Here is a 27,329-nt window from a genome sequence, read left to right on the forward strand (position 1 = left end):
TTACTGCAGGGAAAAGAGACTGAATAGGGACAGTGAGCAAAGCTGAGAGGAAACAGTGGCTGGGTAACTGTTTTGGGTTTTAAATACTTAATACTATTACTAAAGTTGCTAAAGTTATTATAGGCAGTTCTAAGAATTGAGTCTGTGAAGAATTTAAATGAGGGAAAGGAAGTGAGTTGAATCTGAGAAGGAGCAAGTGTATGAGCAGTGAGTAGGCTGCAGCTGAAGAGGTACTAAATGGGATCTACATAACCAGCAGAGCTAGGAGAAGTAATAAGAGCCAAATATAGATGTATAGAAAGGAAACAAGCACAGAGACCCTAGAAACTCGATATGGATATATTATAAGGAAATAAGTGGAGATTATGTCACAGACATATGGTGCTGTGAGAAGAACATGTGCATTTAATGTATAAAGTAACATGTTCTTTAAGAATATCCATACAGACTGCATGTGAAATTCAGCAAACTCTTGAACCATGGTTTATTTAATGGTAGAAGCCACTTAATTATGTTCTTATGAAATTAAAGATGGTTAAGGCTAGCTTCTGCGAAGCTTAGTAACATTTAAGTATTGTCTTATTCCCATGACAGAAGCTATATTAGCACAAGTAATAATGGTATTCTTTCTGCTTACATTGTGAAATGAGTATATTTGTCAGGCTGATTAGAGAAGGCAAAACCTGCCCCCTTTTTAGTGGGTTTAAAAGCTTTTGGACCCTCTAATAAATTTAATAAAAAAATTGATCTATTATAATTATCTAGTCAACTTTGTGTAGTGGTCTTCACAATCTTTATGAGAAATGAATCCAGGATACTATGAAATTGGATCTTTTTTCTGTAGTCTATTTATGCTAAATGTTGTCTAGTATATTTAGCCACTTACAGACTCCTGATAATACTAATATCATAATTTGCTGTGGGCCAAATTTGTTTAAGTTTATAAAAGACAGTTCACAACATACTTATGGCTTCCAATATTGTTTTCTAGGAAAAAAATCTTGCTGCCCATAAAAAGGGAGGAAACTATAGTAAAAATTCCAGATAAACCCCTCTAACAGAAATATTTTGCAAGAAAACTAAGTTACATTTTACACATTCTTCAAAAAATAAGTTACTTTTTTTGTATTTCTTAATACAAAATTAAGATACCAGACAAATGATGTATAGTTGGAGCACTCTAAGTCCTATGGATAAGGATAATCTTCCCTGGAAGTTTATGTTTTAATGGTTTTTTTTCCACAAAAAAACTAAACCTAAATTATATTTAATAGTCTGATACAGAGCCGCATTCAGTTTGGAATTGCAAAGGGTATAGTAATTATTAGGGTCTTCATTGCATTTGGAGACAGATGCATTTATTGGGACAGTATTGCCCAATACTTTCAATAAATACGTATTTCTGTCAATTACTAGGACTCACTAGTTTGGTCACTTTCTATAAAAGTAGAATAATACATACACAAGGCAGTTGTTAGATGACCTGAATGATAATGCATGCATTCTTGCATTTCTTGTGCCTGAAATAAAATTTGTTGGACAAAGAAAATTATTTTATACATTAAATAGCCTCTCCTTAGTTGCATTTCAACAAAAGTAGCTCACATGAGCTTTTCTTACTAAATTTTGTTTCACATGCAATTGTCATTTCAGCTGCAATTCTTGTAATTTATATTTCACTTATTAGCTTAATCAGCTATTTTTTTCAAAGGGGCAGCATCATAGTAGTGATTCAATTATTTTAAAAACAATTAAAATCCAAGAGAATTGTAAAGCCATTTAACAGTGGGATTTGGATCTGAAGTATGTAGATAGACTTCACAAATTGGGGCTTTGGTAGATTTTAGATAATTCCAGAAAGTGTTTGAAACCAGCTAATCTCAAAATATCTTAATTTCTAACACCACCAAAAATCGTAGTATCCTAGATGTGCATACCATGCACAGAAACTTTATTAAGCACCAATGTGCTCAGAAGTATCCTGGTTGGGATGTGAGAGCTGAGCACATAAGCTCCATTGTTAGAGATGGATAGAGAGATGCCTTACTTCTGGTTAACTATCTTGAAAAGCCATCTGTGGTCCTATCATGACCAACCCTTATCATTCTGTGAGAAATGCCGAATCAATGACAATATGCTGGCATCATCAAGTGTAGAGTACTCTTGGTAGGAAAACCTGCCAGTGCATTTGTTGAAGTTAGGCACTCCTTTACACTGAAAAAGGCAAGTTGCATGGAGTCAGAAGGAGAGCAGGGAGTTTGGTGCTTACACCCCTGTCATTTGGTCATTCTTTGCTGGCAGGGGCAGAGATGGAGTTCCAGCCTCTGCTTTTGGTGTTACCTCATTTGTTACTGTATTACATGCTAATATAAAATGCATTAATGTTTCTGGGGTTGCTCACTTCTGCCAGATACCCCTTCTTCTGACTAAATGCCATATCTTCTGGGCAACTGATTATACACCATTGGATATTCTGAAGTACTCAATGGTATATAACTGATCAGTCATCCATACTATCCTAATATTATCAGCAGTATTACCTATATAATTAGTAATAAAACAATTTTACTCTGTTTTTCATGTGCTTCATATTCAGTAGGTCACTAAGTTCTCTAAATCAGAGAAATTCAATAACTGAATTGCTGAGACCTTCCATCGTTACAGTCAAAGGAGTTAAAAACAAGCATACAAAGGTTTTAATGTACAGCATAGACCTCTTACCCTCCAGTGAAGCTCGTTTTGCATTAGTGAAGTAGAGCTTCGTTTTCTATTCTAGTATCCAGAAGATTCTGGGCTTTTTCTTTCCTTTCAGTACTCTTCTGTGTTTAAAATATCCTTTTGCTATTCTAAAGAAACTATAGCCCAAGTCCCACTGGAAACAGTCTGATTACTCCTCTTATGTAGTAGCTAGGCAACTGACAACAAGATCTTTTTCACAGATATAGGCATTTGTCCTTTTTTTCTCATTTTCTGGGAAGAAGAGTAAAAGGAGCCAGTGTGCAGCACAGATTTATCAGTAAAGAGAGCAGACAGGTAATCTTCCTTTTGGTTTACAGCCATATTAAATTTATACACTGATACATACACACAAATTCGAGAGGGGAAGGTAACTTCTGAAGAGAAACACAAAGAGCAATGAGTCCCAGTTGGTCCCCTTTTAAAAAATTAAAGGGAACTATTGATAGATTATAGAGGCTTTAGAAAACAACAGATGTTAGAAATATATAAGCAAACTTTGTACATATAGGTCATCAATACTTCGGAGCAATGTATTTGCTGTTAGTTCACAGTATATTTTTACATTTGTTCAGGTTGGCTTTCTGGAACCTTTCATGCTGTTACAAAAGTGTTACGGATCTTCCTGCAAGAGCAGCAAACAAAGAAAATAACTTTTCAGTATGCAGAGCATTCAGATTGAAAGTATTCCACTGTATCAGTTGAAAATGCCATATGATTTTACTGTTAAGTTTTCAAATATGTAACTTCATATATTTGTTGTATCACAGGTACAGGAATGGCTGTGCTTAAACTGCCAGACCCAAAGGGCAATGTCAGGACAACTTGGGGATATGGGCAAGGTACCACTTCCGAAAACAGGCCCTTCACAACCAGTATCCAAACCACCTGCTACTCCTCAAAAACAGCCTATGCCTGCTGTCTCACATTCCCCTCAGAAGATTTCCACACCGCCTACTCCAGCAGCAGCAAAACCGAAAGAAGAACCAGGTGTTCAGAAGGAAGTTCCAAAACTTCAGCAGGGGAGACTGGAAAAAACATTGTCAGCTGATAAAATCCAACAAGGAATTCAAAAAGAAGATGCAAAACTTAAGCAGGGAAAACTTGTCAAGACACCTTCAGCTGATAAAATCCTACGTGTTTCTCAGAAGGAAGACCCAAGACTCCAGCAAACAAAACTGACAAAGACAGCCTCATCTGATAAAATTTTGCATGGAGTTCAGAAGGAGGATGCAAAATTTCAAGAAGCAAAACTGGCAAAAACACCCTCAGCTGATAAAATTTTGCATGGAGTTCAGAAGGAAGACATAAAACTTCAAGAGGCAAAATTGGCAAAGATACCCTCAGCTGACAAAATTTTACATGGAATTCAGAAAGAAGACCCAAAACTCCAACAGATGAAAATGGCAAAGGCACTATCAGCTGACAAAATCCAACCTTCAGCTCAGAAGGAAGATGCACAACTCCAGGTGAAATTGTCAAAGGCAGTTTCAGTTGATAAAATCCAACATGAAATTCAGAAAGAAGATCCAAAACTTCAGCATGAGAAAATCATGAAAACTTCATCAGTGGAGAAAATCCAACAGGAAGCTCAAAAAGAAGAATCAAGACTTCAGCAAGGGAAACTATCAAAGACACTTTCAGTAGATAAAATTCCTGCAACAATAAGTTCAGACCAAAAGAAACCCGTAAGCACATTGGAAGAAGATAAAAAACCTATGCTCACAGAAAAAAGCACACCACATCCAAAGGACAAAAAAGAACAAATTACAGCTGAGACTAAAGACCATGTTGCTGAACAGAAAGCCGAAGTTGAAGCACCTTATAAGGGACTGCAAGCTAAGAAGCAAGAGGATGTTAAGAAAGAGGATTTGACAAGTGGGATTTCACAAATGGTTTTGAAAGCTGAAAAAGCTCAGGAAGAAGAAATTCCTGTTCAAACAGCACCTTTGCCAGGAACTGACCATGTGGAAGCAGTGAGAGGAAAAATAGTAAGTGCCTTTCTCCCTCCCACGCCCCTTCTCCCTTGCTACAATTTAGAATCTGATCCTGATAGACCCTTTCCTTTATGTCTTCCTGCTCTTTATTGTTATTCTCTGTACGGGATGATTCTAAAAGATAAAATCAATGACTGCTGTTGAGTGAAAATTTCACCAGTTAGTCCTATGCTTTACATGCAACTTTTCAATGCTTCTTGCATGCTTTCCAGTCTCAAGCAGTTAAGCATTCGGAACTAAGGCAAAGTTCCCGTTTAATCATTTTTCCAATATTTCTGATTTATTTACCCACTTCTGTAGACTCTCCAGACTTTGGAGTTTAATTGTTGAAATGGGAGTGTTTTCATAGTTCTCAGTCCCAGAAGGGAATAATCTGTGATGGTAAGGTGTACAGTGTTTCGCCATACCAAAATATAATAAACATTTGAGGAATACTTTGTGATGCCTGAACATGGTATGTTAAAGTATGCAATCTTTACATCTTTTTACTATTTCATTTGCTTATCTCATATGGACAAGTACTTTTAGGTAGGGTTCTTGGTGGGCTCTCAAGTCAAATGAATGGATGAGTTTATGATACCATGTAGCAGAGGTCTGCATTTCTTAAATAAACGCATTTTCTGGATGTGAAGTCACCAACAAGTCACTTTATCAACTGAAGTGAGTAATAAACACAATTTGTTGAGAAATGAAAAATTACGTTTTTTTATGTTAGCACCACAAGTTAGGTGCTGATTATTATGTTATGAAAGTAGGAGTAGGTTTAGGAAAAGTGGTTAACCTTTGCCAAAATTACGTTTTAAAATAATTCCAGTCAAAAAGGTCAAGGGGTTTTTTTGTTTTATTTTTTTGCCTTGAGATAACCAAGGTATTTGGACAGAAAAATACTCTGATTCAGAAATTGTGCTGTGGAAAATACTACTTTTTTTATAAACCAAGTTTCCTGTATATCTCCTATCACGTGTTGTGTTTCCTCCTCTTCATGGTATTAAGAGGTATGGTGTCCCCTCATTGTACTGAGAGAATCTCTGAATTATGCTGAGAGTAACATATCCAGAAATCCTCCCTTCTGGAAGAAACAAGAAGGAGATCTAAGAAAATCCTATATCAATTTGATTATCTTGTATCGAACGTAAGACACTATTGCAGGATTTTGCAAGAATAAGCTTAATTTTGTTAACAAAATGCCACTTCTGGGTTTTTTTTTTTTAAATTCATATCAGAAAACTGAAGAAGTAAACACAGAACTTTGTTACCGTTGTTAAAAATCTGGGGTTTTTTTCTGTTGAAAAATATTTTTAAGGGAAAATCTTCATCACATGTTAGTCTCAGTCCTGTCTGGTCATTTTTATGTTCTATAAGGAGGTGAAAGAGTATTATGCTCTGAACAAATCTAAGATATGGATATTGGATTTCCATCTCTGACAGCAACAAATTTTAATTGTAGATTAATTAGTGATTTCTACTGTGGTGCACACATATATTTCACTCTTATTTCACTTATATTTTACTTCCTCCCACTGCTTTCTAACTAAAATCAGGACTTCTTGAGTTAAAACCATAAATAGGGATTATCTTTCTTTTGCTCTTGTTGTCAGAATTTGAAGCACATTTAGCTAAAGTTTCTAAAGCAGAATAAAAAGAAAAAATCCATATCTACTTGTAAGTATTTTTAAAATTATAACACAAACACACAAATTAGAACACAAATTAGAACACAAAATTAGAACACAAATACAAACCAGAATTGAATGAATGAAAAAGTAATAGCTATTTTTGCACAAAAATACTTTTTTTTCCTTTTTTCCCCCTTTTTTGCTCCTTGGAAAAATCCTAAAAAATAAAAATAAAAATAAGAAGCAGCTCAAATTGTTCAGACTTAAAAATAAAGCTGGTGCCTCACCTAGCTTGTACTTCGTAAAAACAACTCTGATATTGTTTTTATTTTTCTTTTTTGAAGTATTTTAATGTTCTGCGTGCTGTCCATGAAACATTGCTAGATACAATTCTTCCCAAGAGAGCATGTGACAGAAGTCAAAGAGGACATAACAATTTAGATATCACACATTGATTCCATTTCAGTGTGTAAAGCACAATATCTAGACACTGAAGAATATATTTTACATGTATTTCAGGACAGAATCATATGAAGATTTCAGGTAGGTGTATTTTTAAATAGGGATGCAAGGGAAAACCTAATACTTTCTGCACTTGACAAACTGCTGATGCCATTTTATATAGAAATCTGTGCAAATGGCATTTACTAACTTTTGTAATATTCCCATGAGATAAGTAAAGAATACTATCCCATTTTTCACAAAAAAAAAAAAAAGACAGCAACACCCCAACAAGTCCCTAAAGACATGGAGAGGCTAAAGATCTGATCCAGTACAATCAGTAGAATGATCCTTGGAAAATCACAGATATCAGTCTGACAGATCTGGCATCCTTTGAAACAAAAGTGACTTAAATATCGAAACATTTTTAAATATTTGGGTCTCAAAGTATGATTTGGTATTATAAAGCAATCTTTTTCTTCAAAGCATTCTTTTTCCAGTAATATTTTAAACTATAATTTCTTCAACAAGAGTTTAAAGAATAAACTGACTTTGTTCATGATTTACAGGTCCTTTTCTTGAGAAACAATCTTGTAATATTGACTATTCACATGTGCAATTACAGTTAGCTGTTCTAACAAGGATGCTTAGAAATCTTGGACGGTTATGACATAGTTTGTCGTTATAAAACAGTCATCTTTCTTGGAACTCACAAATTAACTTATAAGTACTTCAGGATGTCTACATGAACAGATTACCATGGTGTAAATTGGACATATATTTACAACACATCAGCTATATTATATAAGTGCCCTTATTACTACTTTCTTATGTTTACCGAGGAATGATTGTGTACTTAGGTTGAGTAACCAAGTAGAAATTAATGTATTGTAAATTGACAACATTATTTTAACACATGCCATTAATGACAAAGCACCGACCAGGGAGCCAGAATGAGGAGGAAAAGGATTATCTGTAAGCAGTTTTGCTGGACACAAATAAAATTTTCATTTTGATAATATAAACTTCAAATACAGATTAAACAGTTTATTCAAACAAAGTCATCTTTTCACTCTCTGAAACTTTTTTTTAGATAATGTAGATATCTTTATTTCTTTTATAAGCAGAATGGCCTTTTAAAAATCATGAATGAGTTCCTTTGCAAAATAAAATTTCCGTTCTGTGCAACAGAATGTAATCTTGCTAGCTATAAATTTAAAAAATGGACAAGACTTTTTTTTTTTTAATCACAGTTCTCTTTTAATAGAGTTCTGACTGAATTTGATAACCAATGGGACTTTTTAAAGCACTAAGTTTTATATTTTCAAATAAGACTATTAAAAGTGAGGAAGTGTAAGAATAAATAATACTTCTAAAGCAAAAACTTCTCATGCAAAAGAGCTGTATTATGTATTGACATTGACACTGTAGAAATGCCACTAAAATAGTACAAATACATCCTACATTAGAATATTTTTACCATTAGTTAAAAAGGTTGCATTTGCTGTTTTTAAAGTCTTATCCAGCCTGTAGCTTTTAAGTCTCCTTGTTCCTCATGTTTCAAGAAGTTCGTCCCATCAATGTCTGTATTAGATCTAAATTTGTACAGTATTAAAAACTCACAGTAGGCAAACTTTCAGAAAATATGCCTTTCAGCTACTCAGAAAGGCCCAGTAATGCAACATGTACCAAAGTACTTCCTACTTTACAAGAAAAAAAGTAGTGTTTTTTTTCGTATTGATTAAAATACATTTTTCATTCTCCAAGAGTTGTTGAATATATATGTGATCCTTAGCAGCATTGTTTCTGCAATATTTTGTTATTCATCTAAAGATCTTATGTTTGTGGTATGTTTACAAGTTTGACAATGTTGCTGTCTTTGCCTATGTGATGCCCAAACCTGTAGAAAATAAATTACCAGTCATGTAAGAATAGATGTAGCTAATTACAATATCCTAGTTCTCAGGCTGCAGAAAATAGAGGAAAAAAGTACAAAGAACAAATGTTATTTATTGTAAGTTACATGCATATGATCTCGAAACATGATGTGCAGGATAGTTTTTGCATGACATATCACGGGGCAGACAATTATATATTCGAAAATTATAGAATATATACTCATATTGTGGTAGCCTTAAAAAGGAAGTTGGATTTTCTTATCACATTTATTTCTAGTGATAAAAGAAGTCCCTCCTTATTGTAGATGTTTTCCTTCTCCTTACTGTACAAATAGCAGTCTTTCCCATATTCAGTTTCCTATTATTCATGGTAGTGCTGTTATGGCATACAGTGAGGTTCAACAACAGGGCGGGCAATAGCAATATTCATTGCCATCTCCTCTGGTTTAGTCATTGAGTAGGTACTACACATTGGACTTATAGCGGCACCATCACAAATTACAAGGAGAATGGCTAAAGTTGTTCCATGTTGTTGTCTACCTATTTATGAGCTTAACTATTTAGTTGACGCCTTCTGTCTCTGCTTTACAAGTCACTGTATCACTTCATCTCCCTGTGGAGAACTAAGATCTAACAAACAGATTCACTTTCACTAGATGGATGCAGTAAGTCCATCAACTTCTAGGAGACCTTCTAAGCTTGAACAATGTTTGGATTTTCTAGTAGCTCATCTAAATTGATCACAGTGTTTTTGGTTGGATATGTCTTTATAAATATGAACATATTGGAAATAAAATAAAAAATAGCAATCAAATGTCTTAGGTGACATTTTAGTGAGGCGCATGGTATTTCTAGATGGAAAAATCCTTTGGTTTTAATGAAATGTGTATTTTTTTAAAACATAGCCCAACAAATTCCCCTTAAACACTTTCTTCTTTAATAAAGGAAACAAAAATATAAATATAATGTAAAGACCCTAAAATTTTTAACTATGCTTCATTGCTGACTTTTTATGAAGAGTATATATAATTCTGTCATTAGGGCTGGAGAATATCCAAGCGTACATTTTTCAGAATAAGAAATGCTGAAATGTTTAAGTGGTGATGACTTCCCAAGTTGTTTGGAGCACTATAGGTTTCTCCATATTTATAGATTAATCACAGCCTTATCATTAGAGTTGTCCTTAGAAATATTTGTTTTCATATTTGATTTTTAATTGCAATGGATTTTGCTCTGATATCAGATATTTGGGTTTATCACATTGGGTACAATATTGGTAAGAACAGATGTAGTCTATATTCAAGTTAGTATCTGATTTTGCAAAGCATATAATAAATCACTCCTGTGAAATGGAGATCACTTAATAAAATATTAATTAGTAGATTAGTGTAATACTAATATTAATATTAGTGTTTTAATATCAGATTATGTGCACAGTGATGTCTATACACAAGAACAGGTACTTTAAAACTAAATTAAATAGTGAAAAAACCTGACTGGTTTTAAAAAATAAAATAACTGACAATAACAAATATTTGGTTTATGATATTTTGGTATTAAATAACAATTTAGTGTGAATAAACATTTGAAAATACTTGTAATTGATAGCAACTTAACATGAGTGTAAACGTACCTTTAAATTATAATTGACCATTGTCATCATTTTCTTAATATATTTATTCCATGGTATTTTTTTTAACTCAGCATATTGCCAAGGAATTTGATTAATTAAAGCTTTAAATAAATGGCTTCCTGTACTTCAGAAATCACTGACTTAGATTAGCCAAGTTGATAAATACTACCCACTTGTATTATTGAGGGCCAAAACAAATATGAAGATCACATCATATTATTAAAATCAGGAGACTTTGGGATGCTTGTTCTCAAATTGCTAGTGGAGGTGGGGACACCTTGTAAGATTGTCAGCTAAGGTGACAGCTAAGATGACCTGTCATTTGGAGAGTGAGCTGTTTTGTTGGCCGAATGGTGAGGTACTTTCACTAAGTACAGAGCATTTCACAGTTGAGAGAGGCAGGAGGGAAACTCTGGTGTGGAAATACTTGCTGTAGGATATTCTTGGTATTTTAGTTTCTGAAGAAGGAGATAGAGGTGCTTGTCATTCAGAATGGTGTAGAAGGATGTGGAAGCTAGGAGAATGATTAAGGGTGTTTAATTAGGGATGAGAAGGAAAACATTGGTTATGATGCTCAGTCAGGTATGCCTGCCTTGTTTGTTTCATTATTTCCTTTGATCATTAGCTGACCGTTGTGCTTTCCTCCCTGCAATTACACTTCCCTGCCAGCAGCTTACCTCTGCATTACAAATTTACTGAGAAACTCCTTTTTTATGAGGTACTCAGAAAATGTTTGTACAGTGCTGAACTGCAGATATGGGGACATTCCAAACTGCATTAAATCATGCTTCAATACTCCATGTATTCTGTTGCATCTTACAGTGTGTAACACTTAAATCAGCAAAAAGAAACCACAGGTCCAAAATTTGAGAAGACTGACGTATTGCTAGGCAATTATAAAAGATTAAATTGGCAAAGAAAGGAGCAGACCCCAGAAATACTGCAGAGTGACGTTTGGCAAGCTATATTACTTTATATCTAGAACTATGTAGGCAGTTTTGAAACACAGGTAATTAAAATCTTAATTTAAGTAATTAATTAAGTAATTTAAATTAACCCCCAAACACCTTGTGCCATGCATATGTGAACAAATGACAGATTATCATTAGTAAGTGTTCTGAAAACAATTAAATATAGTATTTTTTTGTATTGAAAAATAGAAGCTTATCTTACAACTAATAAAATCAGTTGCTGGTGTGGACAGCCATGCAAAAAACCCAAAATTTGAGGAACTTTTTGTATTATTTTTATCGCTTTGAAAAACAAAATTAGTGTTCAGTCTTTTATGTTTTTATAGAATTCTTCTTGGCATCATAGTTTTTCATCTGAGACATTACCTTATCTTTTAGAAAAAAAATCACATGTGTTTAATTGCCTGGAGACATTAAGAATTTATATATAAATATATACACACGCGTATGTATTTATTTTTTTAGGAAAAGGAGGATGACAAATCAGACACATCAAGCTCTCAGCAACAGAAAAGTCCACAAGGTCTGAGTGACACCGGGTATTCTTCTGATGGGATATCAAGTTCACTTGGTGAAATTCCAAGTCATATCCCCAGTGATGAAAAGGATTTACTCAGAGAATCTAATAAAAAAGACACTGTTTCACAAGAAAGTCCACCAAGCCCTTCAGATCTAGCTAAATTGGAAAGTACTGTACTGTCTATTTTGGAAGCTCAGGCAAGTACACTTTCTGATGAAAAATCTGCGAAAAGCAAAGAGCTTTATGAAACATACGGTGAACAGACAAAGGATCAACATAAAACAAAGCCTTTGCCAGTCACTCCAGAATCTTACAGTTCAGATGAGGAAGACTTAGAAGCTATTCAAGAAGGTGAAGGAACCATTGTAGAAGATGGCAAAGGAAGTGCTTCCTCCCAGGCAGACTACAAGGAAGAAGATGAAGGTGATGACATATCAACAAGAAGACAATGCTATGATTCTGTGGAAGACAGCAGTGAGAGTGAAAACTCACCTGTCCCAAGGAGAAAAAGAAGAGCTAGTGTTGGTTCTTCAAGCAGTGATGAGTACAAACGAGATGACAGTCAGGGATCAGGTGATGAGGAAGACTTCATTAGAAAACAGATTATAGAGATGAGCGCTGATGAAGATGCCTCAGGATCTGAAGATGATGAATTCATTAGAAATCAACTCAAAGAGATCAGTGTAACTGAAAGCCAGAAGAAAGAAGAAGTGAAAAGCAAAGCCAAAGGAACAGCTGGAAAACATAGAAGAATGGCACGGAAAAGTAATGCAGGCTATGATGAGGATGCAGGAAGAAGACATTCATGGCACGATGACGATGACGAGACTTTTGATGAAAGCCCAGAGCCGAAATACAGGGAAACTAAAAGTCAAGACAGTGAAGAACTTGCAGTAACTGGAGGAGGAGGCCTTCGGCGTTTCAAAACAATAGAATTAAATAGTACAATAACAAACAAATATTCTGAAGCATCTGAACAACAGAAAGGTATTTTATATTTTGATGAAGAGCCTGAGCTAGAGATGGAGAGTCTTACAGATTCACCAGAAGATAGATCTAGAGGAGAGGGGTCTTCTAGTTTACATGCTTCTAGTTTTACACCAGGTACATCTCCTACGTCAGTGTCATCACTTGATGAAGATAGTGACAGCAGTCCTAGTCACAAAAAACTGGGAGGGGAGAGCAAACAACAACGCAAAGCCAGGCATCGGTCACATGGTCCTCTTCTTCCAACTATTGAAGATTCTTCAGAAGAAGAAGAACTACGGGAAGAGGAAGAACTGCTAAAGGAACAAGAGAAACAGCGTGAATTAGAACAGCAACAACGAAAAAGTTCTAGCAAAAAATCTAAAAAGGACAAGGATGAACTGAGAGCTCAGAGAAGAAGGGAACGTCCAAAGACTCCACCAAGTAATCTTTCTCCCATTGAAGATGCATCTCCAACAGAAGAATTACGACAGGCAGCAGAAATGGAAGAGCTGCACAGATCTTCCTGTTCTGAATATTCACCTAGTATTGAGTCAGATCCTGAAGGATTTGAAATCAGCCCAGAAAAAATAATAGAAGTGCAAAAAGTTTATAAATTGCCTACTGCTGTCTCTCTGTACTCACCAACAGATGAACAACCAGTTGGATTCCCAAAAGAAGAAAGTGGTCAAAAGACATTGAAAAGTGCTGAAGAGGTATATGAGGAGATGATGCATAAAACCCATAAGTCCAAGTCATTTCAAATTGCAAATGAAAAAGATGAAGTATTTGAAAAAGAATCTTTATATGGCGGAATGCTAATAGAGGATTATATTTATGAATCTTTAGTAGAGGATACTTACAATGGAACTATTGATACTAATCTGGTAATGAGCCAGGAAGATACCAATGAATATATACAACAGAGAGGAAAAGAGAAAAAAACAAGAGCTTCAGAACAGATCTATGAAGAGCCACAGAAAGTTACTGACCTACAGAAAGACTACTATAGTGTTGAGACTTTACATTCTATTGTGCCTCAAGAAGATATTGTTTCTAGTTCTTACATTATCCCAGAAAGTCATGAAATAGTTGTATTAGACAGCACAGTAACTTCCACCACTGAGGAAAAGCAGTTGTTAGATGCAGAAGCTGCTTATGAAGAGCTTATGAAAAGACAGAGAATGCAGCTAACCCCTGGGTCCAGTCCCACACAACCAACTTCAGGTTTCATTCCCACATCTGATACAAAGGTATCTAGTGTTGGAGAAATAGTGGATAGTACATCTTTAACATCAAGCACTACTTCGGCAATCTCAGATGTATCACCTGTCAGTAGCACACCACTTTCTATTCCAGATGTTAAAATAACACAGCATTTTACAGCAGAGGAAATTGAAGATGAATACTTAACAGATTATGCCAGAGAAGTTCAAGAAATAATTTCTCATGAAACATCAATGTTGACATACTCTGAGACATCAGAAGGTGCTGCATCAGTTTTACCTTCTGATACAGCTTCCTTAACATCGTCTACATCTTCAGTTTGTACCACAGATAGTTCATCACCTATAGACAGTGTAACCACAGGTTATGTAGAGACAGCAGATGCTGTAAGTAAACTAGCAGATTCTGAAAGTGTCAGGATAATAACCCAAGTTCCCTTAACATCTACAAAAGAGTACTCTGAAGTGAGCATGCCTTATGAATCTATTGCCGCTAAAAAAACATCTATAGCATCAGATATGGAAAGTGTGGCTCAAACTGCAGTTTGTTTGCCTGAAACTGCACCTTCAGTAGTTGCAACAACAGTTATAAAACCCAAGCAATATGCAACTGATACCATTACCTTTGATACCTCCAAAGCAGAAAAGGAAGCAGCTAGAAAAATGGAAAGTACAATAGAGGCTGGCATTGTCAAAATTCATCATGAAGATTCACACAAAGAATTGGGTGCTGATATGACAAGGATTAATTTGACTAGTGCTATATCTGAGCAACCACCTGTATGTATAGCATCAGTACCAGTTACAGAGCCTGCATCAGAAACATCTTCTGTACCTGCTCCTGGTGTTGTAAGTAAGACCAGCATGGTCTCTGTGCCTTCCTCAGCTCCTGCTGTAACATCCAAAGTATTCTCGCTTTTTAGAAGCTCTTCTTTGGATTCTCCTGCACAACCTTCTCCACCCCCACCTCCTCCTCCTCCACCACCTCCTCCACCACCATTACCTCCACCTATTTTACCCAAGCCAGCCATTTATCCCAAAAAGAAGTCACAGATTAAGACTCCAGCAGCAACAGCTCCCACAGTGGTACCTTCAATCACAAGTGTTCCAACACTAGAGTCCACAGCTCTGTTAAAGAATCATGTGGTACCTATCACAAAAACATACGCCCCAACCCCACCTCCTGTACCACCCAAACCATCCTCCATTCCAGCAGGGCTTGTTTTCAGCCACAGGCCTGCTGAAGTAACTAAACCTCCAATTGCTCCTAAACCAGCAGTTCCTCCTCTCCCAATAGCTGTTCATAAGCCAGCAGAAACACAGCCCAAACCAATAGGTTTGTCATTGACTTCAAGTATGACTCTGAATTTGGTCTCTGCAGCTGAATACAAAATCGCGTCTCCCACTTCCCCTTTGTCTCCACACTCTAACAAATCTTCACCAAGGTTGACAAAACCCTCACAGGAAACCTATGTTGTCATCACATTGCCATCTGAGCCTGGAACTCCCACAGAAGCTATAACTAGTCAGGCTGTTACCAGCTGGCCTTTAGAAGCATCTTCTAAAGAACAGATTCCCCAGCCTATGCAACCAATTTTTACTCCATCCATGAAAACTATGGAAATTCAAAGTATGGCAGATCAGAGTATGTATATTTCAGGTGCTTTGCAAGCTATTCCTGTCACAACACAATCAACTTTTGAAAAAATACCTAGTTCAAGACCAGAAGTAGTAACAACAGAGGTAACCAAGACCACAGTGTCTGTGGTTAAGGGCCCAGTGCCTAGTTTTGGTTTAGGTAGTGTTGCTATTACTATACCTCCAGAGCCACTGCACGTAGTAGATCAACCCAGGTATAGAGAGAATGGAAGATTCCATCCTTTGGGTGATGTCATAGATCTTCGCACTTTAACTAAGATGGATATTGAAATGAGAGACAGCTGTATGGATCTGTCTGCTGTTTCCATGGACATGAGAAGGCAAATGCCAGCAAGTGATACATGCAGGCGGCCAGTAAGTACTGTCCAGCCAGCTATAATAAATCTTAGCACTGCATGTGTTGCCGACCCTTCTCTGTCTGTAGTCACTGAGACAGTAACTGTAATGACCTGCACCACCACTGTAAGCTACACTGCCAGTACAGACAGCCTTGTGGATCTGGGACATGCGATGACAACGCCGCTTCAGCTAACAACATCAAAACATTTTGAGCCTGCATACAGAGTAACAGGCAGCCAGGCATTCTCTGCAGGTAGAGATGAAGTGCCAATAAATTTATCCCTAGGTACTTCAACACATGCAGTGACATGGGCTACTACAAAGCCCGTTACTGCACCACCTGTTGGTGTTACAAATGGTTGGACTGATCTCTCCACTTCTCAGGAGCCAATGGAGAGTGGAGCAGTTGACCTTAGCACTACAAAATCCCACAGAACAGTGGTAACAATGGATGAAACTACTTCAGGTATCATGACAACAGTAATAGAAGATGATGAAAAGCCTGTGGATCTGACTGCAGGGAGAAGAGCTGTCTGCTGTGATATGGTTTATAAATTGCCATTTGGTAGGAGCTGTACAGCACAGCAGCCGCCAACTACACTTCCTGAAGATCGCTTTGGTTACAGAGATGATCATTATCAGTATGATCGTTCAGGGTCATATGGCTACCGAGGAATGGGAGGTATGAAACCATCTATGTCTGACACAAATTTATCGGAAGCTGGACTGTTTGCATACAAAAGCAAGAATAGCTTTGATTATCGAGTTGGGGCAACTGATGCAGCAGTAGATCTTACTTCTGGAAGAGTTACTACAGGTCAGTATGACACAGCAGCAGATCTTTCTTTGAAATATATTTTTGATGTTCCTCACCTCATTTCAGGATGATTTATTTATTATTTTTCCCCTCCTTCTGTTGTTTTGTTTTCTTTTGGACAGTGTGACAAATTATTCTGGATTACACGTGTTTTTCATTTCTTCATTTTACATATGTGTTTTGCACAGAGGTGCCTGCATGTGCCTGCATGTTCAGAAATGCTATTTCCTTCACATCTAAAGTAGATCATTAACCTGAAGATTTGCATGCAGTTTCCCCTTCCCATGTAATTCATCAAGATGGGATGACTTTCAGAATCCGCAAAGCAGCATTCTTTTGTGGGACTGGACTGTAACTTTGCCCTGTAATTTCAGGTGAGGTTATGGATTACTCAAGCAAGACTACTGGTCCTTATCCAGAGACTCGGCAGGTGATTTCTGGCATCGGGCTCAGTACGCCACAGTATTCCCAAGCAAGAATGGTATCATCTCTGGGTTCCCAGTTTGGTGTTGGAAGTGTTTTAAGATCAACCAATGGTGTTGTTTATTCTTCAGTAGCGACTCCAATCCCATCCACATTTGCCATCACTACCCAACCTGGTTCTATTTTCAGTACAACTGTCAGAGACTTACCTACTCTCCAAACAATTGACTCGGTGCCCTCTTTATCAACTTTGCAACAGAATCAGCCGCTCCCAAGATCATACAGTTTCTTGACAACAGTGGCAGCTGAAAAAGATAGTGCAATTACTGCCATTGATATGGAGACAGGGCTACCACCTCTTACTATAGAAACTATTACCACTGAGCCAACCAACTTGATACCTGCTTTAACTACAGCATCTGAAGTTTATACAGATGTAATTGAAGATGAGGTTGCTCTTCTCATTGCCCCTGAAGAAGGCAAACAGCAACAGCTTGATTTGGAGCGTGAACTTCTTGAGCTTGAGAAAATTAAGCAGCAGCGCTTTGCAGAAGAGCTGGAATGGGAACGTCAGGAAATTCAAAGATTTAGGGAACAAGAAAAGTTTATGGTGCAAAAAAAGCTTGAGGAGTTGCAATCCATGAAACATCATCTCTTATTTCAGCAAGAGGAGGAACGACAAGCTCAGTTTATGATGAGACAAGAGACATTAGCCCAGCAGCAGTTGCAGCTTGAACAATTCCAACAACTTCAACAACAGCTCCACCAACAGTTAGAGGAACAAAAAATTCGTCAAATATATCAGTATGGTTATGACCCTTCAGGAACTGGCTCGCCACAAACTACCACAGATCAAACACTTTTGGAAGGACAGTATGCAACCACAGAAAATGGCCAGTTTTGGCCTACTGATGATGCAACCACTACAGCTTCAGGAGTGCTGGGTATTGAAATTCCACAAAGCCAAACATGGTATACAGTTCAGTCTGATGGCATTACCCAATACATACCTAGGTCTGGTATCCTAAGCTCTGTTTCAGAAATGTCTCTTAAGGATATTGATGTTAGAGAGGAGAAGCAGTTGAAAAAGAGAAGTTCTATGCCAAAATTACGTGGTCCATATGAGGAGCTTGAGGAGACCCTGGAAGAAGAGCCCCGGTGCTTTAAAAAGATAGTGGACAGTGGAGTGCAAACTGATGATGAAGATGGAGCAGACAGAGGTTACACAAACAGGAGACGGAGAACTAAGAAGAGTGTTGATACGAGTGTTCAGACAGATGATGAAGATCAGGATGAATGGGATCTTTCTAGCAGATCCAGAAGGAAGCCTCGTATAGGGAAATACAGTGAGAGTACCACTGAGGCAGACAAAGCTAAACAATTCTCCAAAGTATCTAGTATTGCAGTTCAGACAGTGGCAGAGATTTCAGTACAAACAGAACCTGTAGGAACAATAAGAACACCTTCAATCAGGGCCCGATTGGATGCTAAGGTTGAAATCATAAAGCACATTTCAGCTCCAGAAAAGACATATAAAGGAGAAAGTTTGGGATGTCAAACAGAGACAGAGTCAGATACTCAAAGTCCCCAATATCTGTCAGCTTCATCTCCTCAGAAAGATAAAAAACGCCCAACACCATTAGAGATAGGATACTCATCCCACCTTCGTCCAGACTCCACATTGCAGGTAGTCCCTTCCCCTCCCAAATCTCCCAAAGTTCTCTATTCACCCATTTCACCTGTTTCACCAAGCAAAGTTATAGAGTCAGCATTTGTACCTTATGAAAAACCCATCACTGATGACATCAGCCCTCAGAAGATGCTGCATGCTGACATTGCCAAGGTTCCTCCATCAAGCCCAAAGGCAGCAAAGATGATGCAACGCTCTATGTCTGATCCTAAGCCCCTGAGTCCCACAGCAGAAGACAGTTCCAGAGCTCAGTTTCAGTACACTGAGGGTTTCATGGTAAGAAGTATTTGCTTGCTTTTTTTTTTTTTAATATGCAGTTCTACAGCTATTAGTACAGCATGAGGGCTGAGACACTCATTTGCAATACCTGTGTATGTAGTCTTTTTGCACGCCTTGCTGAAAAGTCCCAAGGAATGTCTGCTGTTTAAAGCAATGGTTATTTGCTTCATTTCTTTGCCTGGAAATAGAGGAATCCATATTACAGTCTTACTGAGATTCAGAAAAAAGCACAACAAATTCTTCTTCAGAATTTGGAAGGTATTTTATGTTTTACGTGGCAATTAATTGCCAATATAGTGGTTATCACCAATTCTTCAGAAAATGAAGAGCATTTTCTTTCTAATCATACCACACCCAGCTCTTGTGGCACAGTCTGTAGTGCATTTACCTTGGAATTACTGCATGTGCCGTCTGGGAGGCAGCTAACACCAGATCTATAATTACCTTAGTTAGCTGTCCTTTTTGACCCTCGTGAGGTTTCTTGTCCATTTGTGATTTTGTGGGTAATCTTGTGTCCCATGTGTACATCTTTTATCTCTCCCAGACCAAAAGGTCTCATATCACAAATCCATTTTTTGTTTGCTTTGGATAAGGAGGATTATCAAGAAGTTATTCAAGTCTTGAGGGCTGTTTCCTGTGGGGTCAGAGGAGGCAATTTTGAATAAGGCTGACATCATCATGCTTAATTTTTATAATTTCTGCAGTATGCTTTTTCCTTGAGTAGTAAGATTTCTGATTTGGGAATCAGTCTGTTTTTTATGAATAAGAGGAAGAAGTCTTGGCTAAAAAAAAACCTTTATAATTTAACATGTTCTTGGCTGTCCTTTTGTCTGAGTCCGTTCTCTTCTGTCATTTGCAGGGCCAGCATCTTATTTGTCATCCATTCTCTTCTGTCATTTGCAGGGCCAGCATCTTATTTGTCAGAGCTCTGGAAGAGTTGCCATTTGCGTTTTCAAGCAATTTTTATCTTTTATGTTCAGTTATCTGTGAATACATGAGTGATTAGTGCAGGCTGGATAGAATAAAGAGGTTTTGTTCTCTATGTTTGACAATTTGTGGTGTCTTTCACATGCAGAATTATCTGGTTATACCCTCTAAGGCTCCCACTGTAAGCAGTTTCTGCAGCTTCACATATTTGTGTGGATATTTAATGCTTCCTCTGCTGTTATGCTTGGAAAACAGTACTTGGAAGTTTGAAGGGAAAACTGTAGTCACGACATTGACACTCCATATCAACATCATTCCATAAGGCAAGTTTAGCACAGTGGGGCAAACTGTAGCACGAGCACTAAAGTTTCATGTAGAGGGTTTGAAACAGCATCTTGAAGAATGTTGCTCATGAGTTAGAAAGTTTTGTGTTCTACTAGATATTGGAGAGCAGGTATAATATTGTAAAATAACTGTCAGTGTAGTGAAGCTGCTACTGAGGATAAATTATTCAGTTCCCTTATTTCATAGATACATATATATTTGATATGAATTGTATACTTTGTATGATGGGTGAGAAATTCTATAAACAACTGATTATTTAAAGGCCTTTACAGTAGAGTTTGAACACATACAGTATTTATTAATGAGACATGGAAACAAAGGGCTTGTACATAATAGTTTTTTTTTTACCCACATGTTTATTACCATTTTGCCTTTAGCCCAAACAGTAATGACTTATGTTGTTCTTATTAGCATGCAGCCATCAAGCAGCAAATAGCCCATGTCTCAAAGTACTTACAGGATAAATAAACAAGGTGGACATTTTTATGGAACATGGGGTGCAAGTAGATAAGTAAAAAACTTGCATGGATATAAAGTGGGCTGCACTAACTATGTCATGTGGCATATGGTGAGGAAGCTGCTCTGTAAACCTCCCATGACCATCACGGCTGCTTTCAGCTCTGATGTTATGTTAAGTCTGTTATACCCTCTCTTTCTGATAGGATCTTGTTAATATAGTATCTGAGGTTCAGTTAGCTTAGGCTGGGATCAGGTACATGAAATTTGAAGAAGGAAAAGACATATATAACAAAAAAAGAAAATATTTAGAGTGACACTTCCAGAAAGTAATCGAATGACCTCATCAGCATCAGGAAATATGGACATAAATTGCTTTTGCAGTTGCTATATCCGTTTCAGTTCTCAATTACTCAGTCCAGTTATGTTGTGAAGAAGGAGTCTGCAGTATAAAATCTAAATGATATCCTAGTTTCCTCGAGATTTATAGTATTCTTTCAAGCATGTCTATGTTTGTTTATACCAGCTGAGAGCCTGGTTTTAGGACTGTAACATCTTGGAAGCACAGGAAAGAGTGGACAGTAATTTCTTCTTTCGTACCTTTTGTCGCACTCAAAAGTTCTTCCTGCAAGTTAGCATACACACAGAGTCACTGCTGACAAAGTGTAAACCTTGTTGAAATTTTTTCAACAGTAGAACTGAGTTGTTATAGCAACATATTGTTGAGTTTAACTACAGGATCACTTTTGGATTATCCTGCTAAGTGTGAAAGATGTTTCCTCAACTTTAAAATATTTTTGGCACTGGGACCGTTTTTTCATTCTTTGTTTGTACAGTGCCCACAACAGCTAAAGACCTTGTCTGTTAATTCTCTGTGTGCCCCTTTTGTGCCTCCTGAGTGGAGAGCTCCTAATTGCCTCATTATAAAAAGGGAAAGGTAAGAGGGATCAGTAATGTCATTCAAACCAATGAAATTCAGTGCAGAAAACCTTGTGAATTGGCTCATTCTGGAAAAGACAATTTACTAGGGCTGGACATAAAAGAATAAAACGGAAATGAAAGATTGATCTTTCACTACGTTAGGGAAATGGAGTGTGTATATTGCATGGATGAATATCCCATCACTTTTTAATAGTTCTTGTTTCAGGGAACAAGTCTAATTCATAAACATTGCAGGTGAAAAGGGTTTTCATGTGTTCATGTATATGTTTCGTAGGCTTCTTTTTATCACTGTTTATCAAAAAAGTTGATCCTTATGCAATCAGTGGGACTAAAAGGGTAAGAATAAAAGTGGTCTCTTTCTAAGGATTACAATGAAATGATACCTGTCCTTCAGGCAATGCACTTTCATCATTTATGTACTTCTTCCATTGAAAAATATATTTATTACAACATTTCAAGAAAAAAGATTATGGAGACTATGACTAAGATGATTAAATTATGTCTCTATGTTTTAGAACTGCTGCTTTAAATATAATTTTGTTCTTTAATGCACCTTTTATAGGAAGTTATTACAATGTTTTATCTAATACAAGTGAAAGGCTGAAAAATAACCTGGCAGCTAATCACATAATAATAAATATCCAGATAATATTGCTTTCAGTGGTGGCACATTTAATTTTCACATAACAAGTTATATGTTTACATGACATTTTCTTTTACTGTCTATCGTATTCATTGCCTTTATATGAACACTTGAATGAACATAGATCATGGCTTCCTATTAATCCAAAGTAAAAGTATTGCTTTCCATTATGTTCCCTTTGGTAGTTCTTATGTGCTGTACATTTCTGTGATATATATTAGTAATCAAGTGTAGCTGTGTCAGGGAAAAATTGTGAGCTATTTGTGAGCTGTGGTTGTCAGCACCAAAAAAAGTTGTGAAAGCTACCCATCTGGAATTAATACTTTGCAAAGATACTGAATTTTCCTGTTTTGTGAGCTTTGCGGCACTTGAGCTCCCAGTGACAACGAGCTCCCCAATACGGACTTCGATAGACTGTCCCTCAGTCCAGCATGGTAGGATTCCACAGAGTGCAAAGCCATAGCAGTGAGTTCCATGAGGGCACCAGGAAGTGTTAGTAGAGTTTGGAAGTGGAGGCTGAAATATCTCTATTCAGCAGCAACAAAAAATTGTAAGTACCTGTCTAGTTTAGTAAAGAAATAGCTTTACACCAGTGCATCACAGAATCAAGGTACATGCCAGTCACAGTCAACTTCGGCACTTGTACACATTGCATATGTGTAATCAAAGATGGAAGTTGTCTTCCTTTTGCCTGTGGATGCAAAATGCCTGCTCAACTAAACTGAAACAAATTGCAAAATATCTTTCACATGAACTGTCACACCCATATAACATCTACAGCTAAGCAGTGCATAAAGACTCAGCAGAAGTGTTTGTATTAGTGAAACTAATGCAAAGACACATCTGTCAACAGTCTGTCAGCTTCAGGCTAGAAATTGTACATTTAAGCTTCAACACTTAGAACAAATTCTATCAATCTGTTTATTGAGAGAGTTAACAGAGACTTTTGTCAAATCTTTCATCTGATGTGAGTTGCTGCAATTGTAAAGCAAATATAATTCAAATCTGTATACAATAGCAAAAAAGATAATGATTTCAAGCAAAATCCCAAAATATTGTTTCTTTATTTAGGTAAGAATTGCAGGACTTCATCTGTCGCTGTAGTAAGAGCAAAAGTGATTTTATACTGATTTTAAGAATGTAAATTTCCTTAAATGACATTTAAAAGTAATGAAAACAAAGCACAATAATCTGTGTTTTATCTTCTATGGTATTCTAAAGTTTTCAACTTTAAAACTGAAGGTTAGGACTTCAGTGATTCAGGCTGTCCTTTGCTGTGTCAGACATGCTGTACCTCTGGGCACTGAGGAGGGGAAGCAGGGTAGTTGCTCCCAGTAGAATTAAAACCTTCAATATGTCAAATACATGATGTTTTGCTTGTTTATTCAGGACTAAGCTGATCACGAGACTTGTATGACAGCAAAGAATGTTCTGCTTGGGTAAAGAATAGAGATAAAAAGTAAGGATAATTACCTGGTTTGGGGTTGGGTATTTCTGTTTACCTTCCTCAGAAGCAGGGAGTAGGTTCTTTCTTAGTGTCATGACAGAATTTCAGGTAAAAGATTTCTGCTATTGTTGGAGCACAGGACATTGGTGTTTCCCTTGGTTTCTTGTTGTCTGTAGCCTAATTCCAGCTAAAAAGGGGTTGGTACTTTGTTATAGCTCTTATTGTAAAATATTGAGAAGTGTTTTGTGGTCTGAGAAATAGGTGGTCACATGTTTTTAACTGCAAAAGGCTTAATTCAGTGACTTTAATTTTCCATTTCAGTCCCGTGAACTGGCCCAGAAAAAAGGAAGAACATTTTGTTTTCTGTAAAAGTTGTATTTCCATATAAAGGAGCCATTACCTCTTGCAGAAACAGCTGCTATTTGGGTTTAAGTACACATGGGTGTTGAGTGAGGAACTGTCTTTAGTAGTATGATAGAGTAACCTACATTTAAAGTGCAAGGTTTTTTTTTTCCTTTGCTTCTAAAGTGATGTCTGTGGGCTGTGGTTTAATGAAGCTATTCTTCAGGCACTGGTGACAATCGGTCATTCATTTTGGCCGTGCATACACCAGTCTTAAAGAACAGTCTGGGAGCAGCCTGATTTGTATGGTTCATATGATTTGCATGCAGTTTGTGAACTGCATACCTGGGTCTGCCTGACAGTATGTTACTCCAGTTCGCAATAAGCTCAGTCACCAGGTCTGATTAGGCATACAGGCTCCTGCATCCCTGAAGAGTCCCCTGCAGCTGCATATGAGGCTGATTCATTGCTTATGGACAGGAGATCTTATTTTGAGATTGAATTCAGGCCAGCAATCCAGAGAAGCTGTAGATGTACCTACTGAGTTCCTTTTGTGCTTAAACATCGTCACACAATTTTTTGTGTGTTTCAAACAAGTTGACTGGAAACTGAGTTGAAAAGAGGATCTTACTCATATATAGAAACAATTCTAGACAATCTTACCCCTGTGTAAATAGTGAAACAGGATTTGCCTATCTTCTCCTTTAACTATGTGATTTTAGCTAGATTTTAAGATTACTTTTTCCACTAATGGTCTGAATTATTTACAGTTTAAGAGTCCTGTTAACATTTCAAGCTACTGCTCCCCGTGCTGTATTTGAAATCCTTTGGAATGACATTTATGTGACTCAAATGAGGCATCTTTTTTCCATCTGTCAGACCACCCTGCATTTGGTCAACATATCATATAAACTTTATTTTCTAAAGCACATATAACTGGGTCAGTCTGTCTTTCCTGATATTTTTAAATTAGTTGATTTCACAGAACTAGTCAACCAAGGGACATTCAGGCATAATAGAAAATTATTATGGTATTCACTCTTTTGCACTCTTTTGCTTTTCAAAGGGGATCCTTAACAATCTTTTATAAAGCATGAGATTTATGAGAGAAGACATATTGACAAAGAGCCTAGGATTTCTGTCACTTGGGCCTTTTCTCACCTGCTGTCAGCTTATCCATCTTCCTCTTAAGCCAGCTCTCATATACACATTAAAAAAATGCCCCTGGACACAAACCCCATCTCTCACTTTTATCTTCCATAAAAGACAAAGAATGAAGGTACAATAATATCTTTCCAATCATTTCCAGCTGACTTGGTTATCTTGGTTATCCATTTTAGGAATACTTTGAGTTTCAGGTGTGGAGAGAGGCCAATATCATATTCCCTGCTTTAAAGTAATAAACACAGCATATAAAAGTATACAGCAGAACCAAGCAGGGATGGAAGAATGGCGTAGGGTCACATACCAACCAGCAAGTTTTGGCTGAACTCAAAAGAGAGTTTCTTTCACATGTTCTGCTGACAAGTTTGGCTTCTAGCATTTTATTCTGTCCACTCTTTTATGAGCAGCTATGGCTGAAGCACAGGAAAATCATATTGTACTGAGCAAATGAATGTACATTCTCCAAAAGGAGCAGAAGACCAATGTCTATGAAAGCTTCCCTAGAAAGAAAGCACTGACTGTGCCATTTTACCATGTTGTTTGGTACAATAAAAGGAGAACAATAGATCAAAGTAGCTGATGCTAAAGTATCTGCAAGTATACTGTGTTATTGTCCAAAAGGAGCCAATCATTGGTTCGGACTGGTTTTCCCTAATGGGATTTGAGCACATTTAGGATACACTTAGGATGGAGCTTCCTATTTAGTTTTCTCCAGAAGGAATCTAGTTTGCATACATGAAAACCTCCCTGCAAATTGTAGTAATGTGAACTAACTAGGAAAACTAATTTGTTCTTGTCAAAGTAGCCCAAAGTTAATCTCATAACAAAATACAAGCTTTAATTCCCATATTTTTTCCCATCATTTTTATAAAATATTTTTAAGTTTCTACAATATTGTCTTGATCAGTCAAATGTGATTAAATGTTGCTTGAAAGTGATCCAAGACTGGCAAAAAATCCGTGATAGCTCATATGTTCTAGACAAAGATTGCTAAAAAAAATCCCCAGAACCACAGTACATCCAAAACGTATGATCAGATATAATTAAATACAACAAAATACTCAGAACAGTAAAAAGGTGTTCTGTATGTATCTTCATTCTCCACTGTGTGAATGGTTACCTTTCCTCTGCATATGAGGCCTCTAGTATGCTCCTTTAACAGAACTCAGTGCATTTAAAATTCTCCCTGGTTTTTGGTTTTGGTTTGCTTTTCTTTTTTTTTTTTTTAGAAACAGTTAGGGTATATCAATATTGACATAATTATTCTGTGCAATAAATTCCTTAGAATTTAAAGGGGTGCATCTCCATTAAATTCTGATACCTGGGCATACTTTCTCCAGGGACATACTTGTCCGTGGACATTAATTTATTTTTAGCATATAAGGTACTAAAAATTTCAAAACTGTACATTTTCGCCTAAAGAAAACTATGAAAAATAGCTACAGAGCTAGATATGCCCTGTATGATCACCCCAAAAAGTAAAAATAAAAAAAAAGGATGAAATGAAGGTCACCAGTAATCTTTGGGCTAGATGTGTGTTTTTAATACTCATCACTGCATTATTAACTTCATAAATTGTCTACCAGAGCTCTGAAGTTTTACTTCTAATCTGGCTAGGCCAGATTTTCTTGTGCTATCAGTGTTTCAAATTGCAATGTGGGCTAGTAACACCTAAGAGGTATTTTTTTTTTAAATTAATAAGGCTTGCCTATGTTAGAACTAACTTTACCTTGGTTCTGATCCTCAGAATCCTTCTATTCAGGCATTGGTTTTCTGAGTCAGTGATTTCATATTAAAAATAATTGTTAAGATAAATAACTGTATTTACAGTTATAAATTAAACTAGGTGTAG

At 36.8% G+C, this 27,329-nt stretch overlaps 1 protein-coding gene across 1 annotated transcript in view; it reads left to right on the forward strand.

The window, feature by feature from the left end:
* PCLO (piccolo presynaptic cytomatrix protein) overlaps positions 1–27,329 on the forward strand; it is a 390,072-nt gene that overhangs the window by 177,140 nt on the left and 185,603 nt on the right. The window contains exons 4-6 of the mRNA XM_059817028.1: positions 3,507–4,727; positions 11,758–16,819; positions 17,194–19,208. Coding sequence (XP_059673011.1) covers positions 3,507–4,727; positions 11,758–16,819; positions 17,194–19,208 — 8,298 coding nt within the window. The remainder of the gene's footprint in view (positions 1–3,506; positions 4,728–11,757; positions 16,820–17,193; positions 19,209–27,329) is intronic.

This window comes from Gavia stellata, chromosome 4 (assembly GCF_030936135.1).
Source record: "Gavia stellata isolate bGavSte3 chromosome 4, bGavSte3.hap2, whole genome shotgun sequence".
Taxonomy (NCBI): domain Eukaryota; kingdom Metazoa; phylum Chordata; class Aves; order Gaviiformes; family Gaviidae; genus Gavia; species Gavia stellata.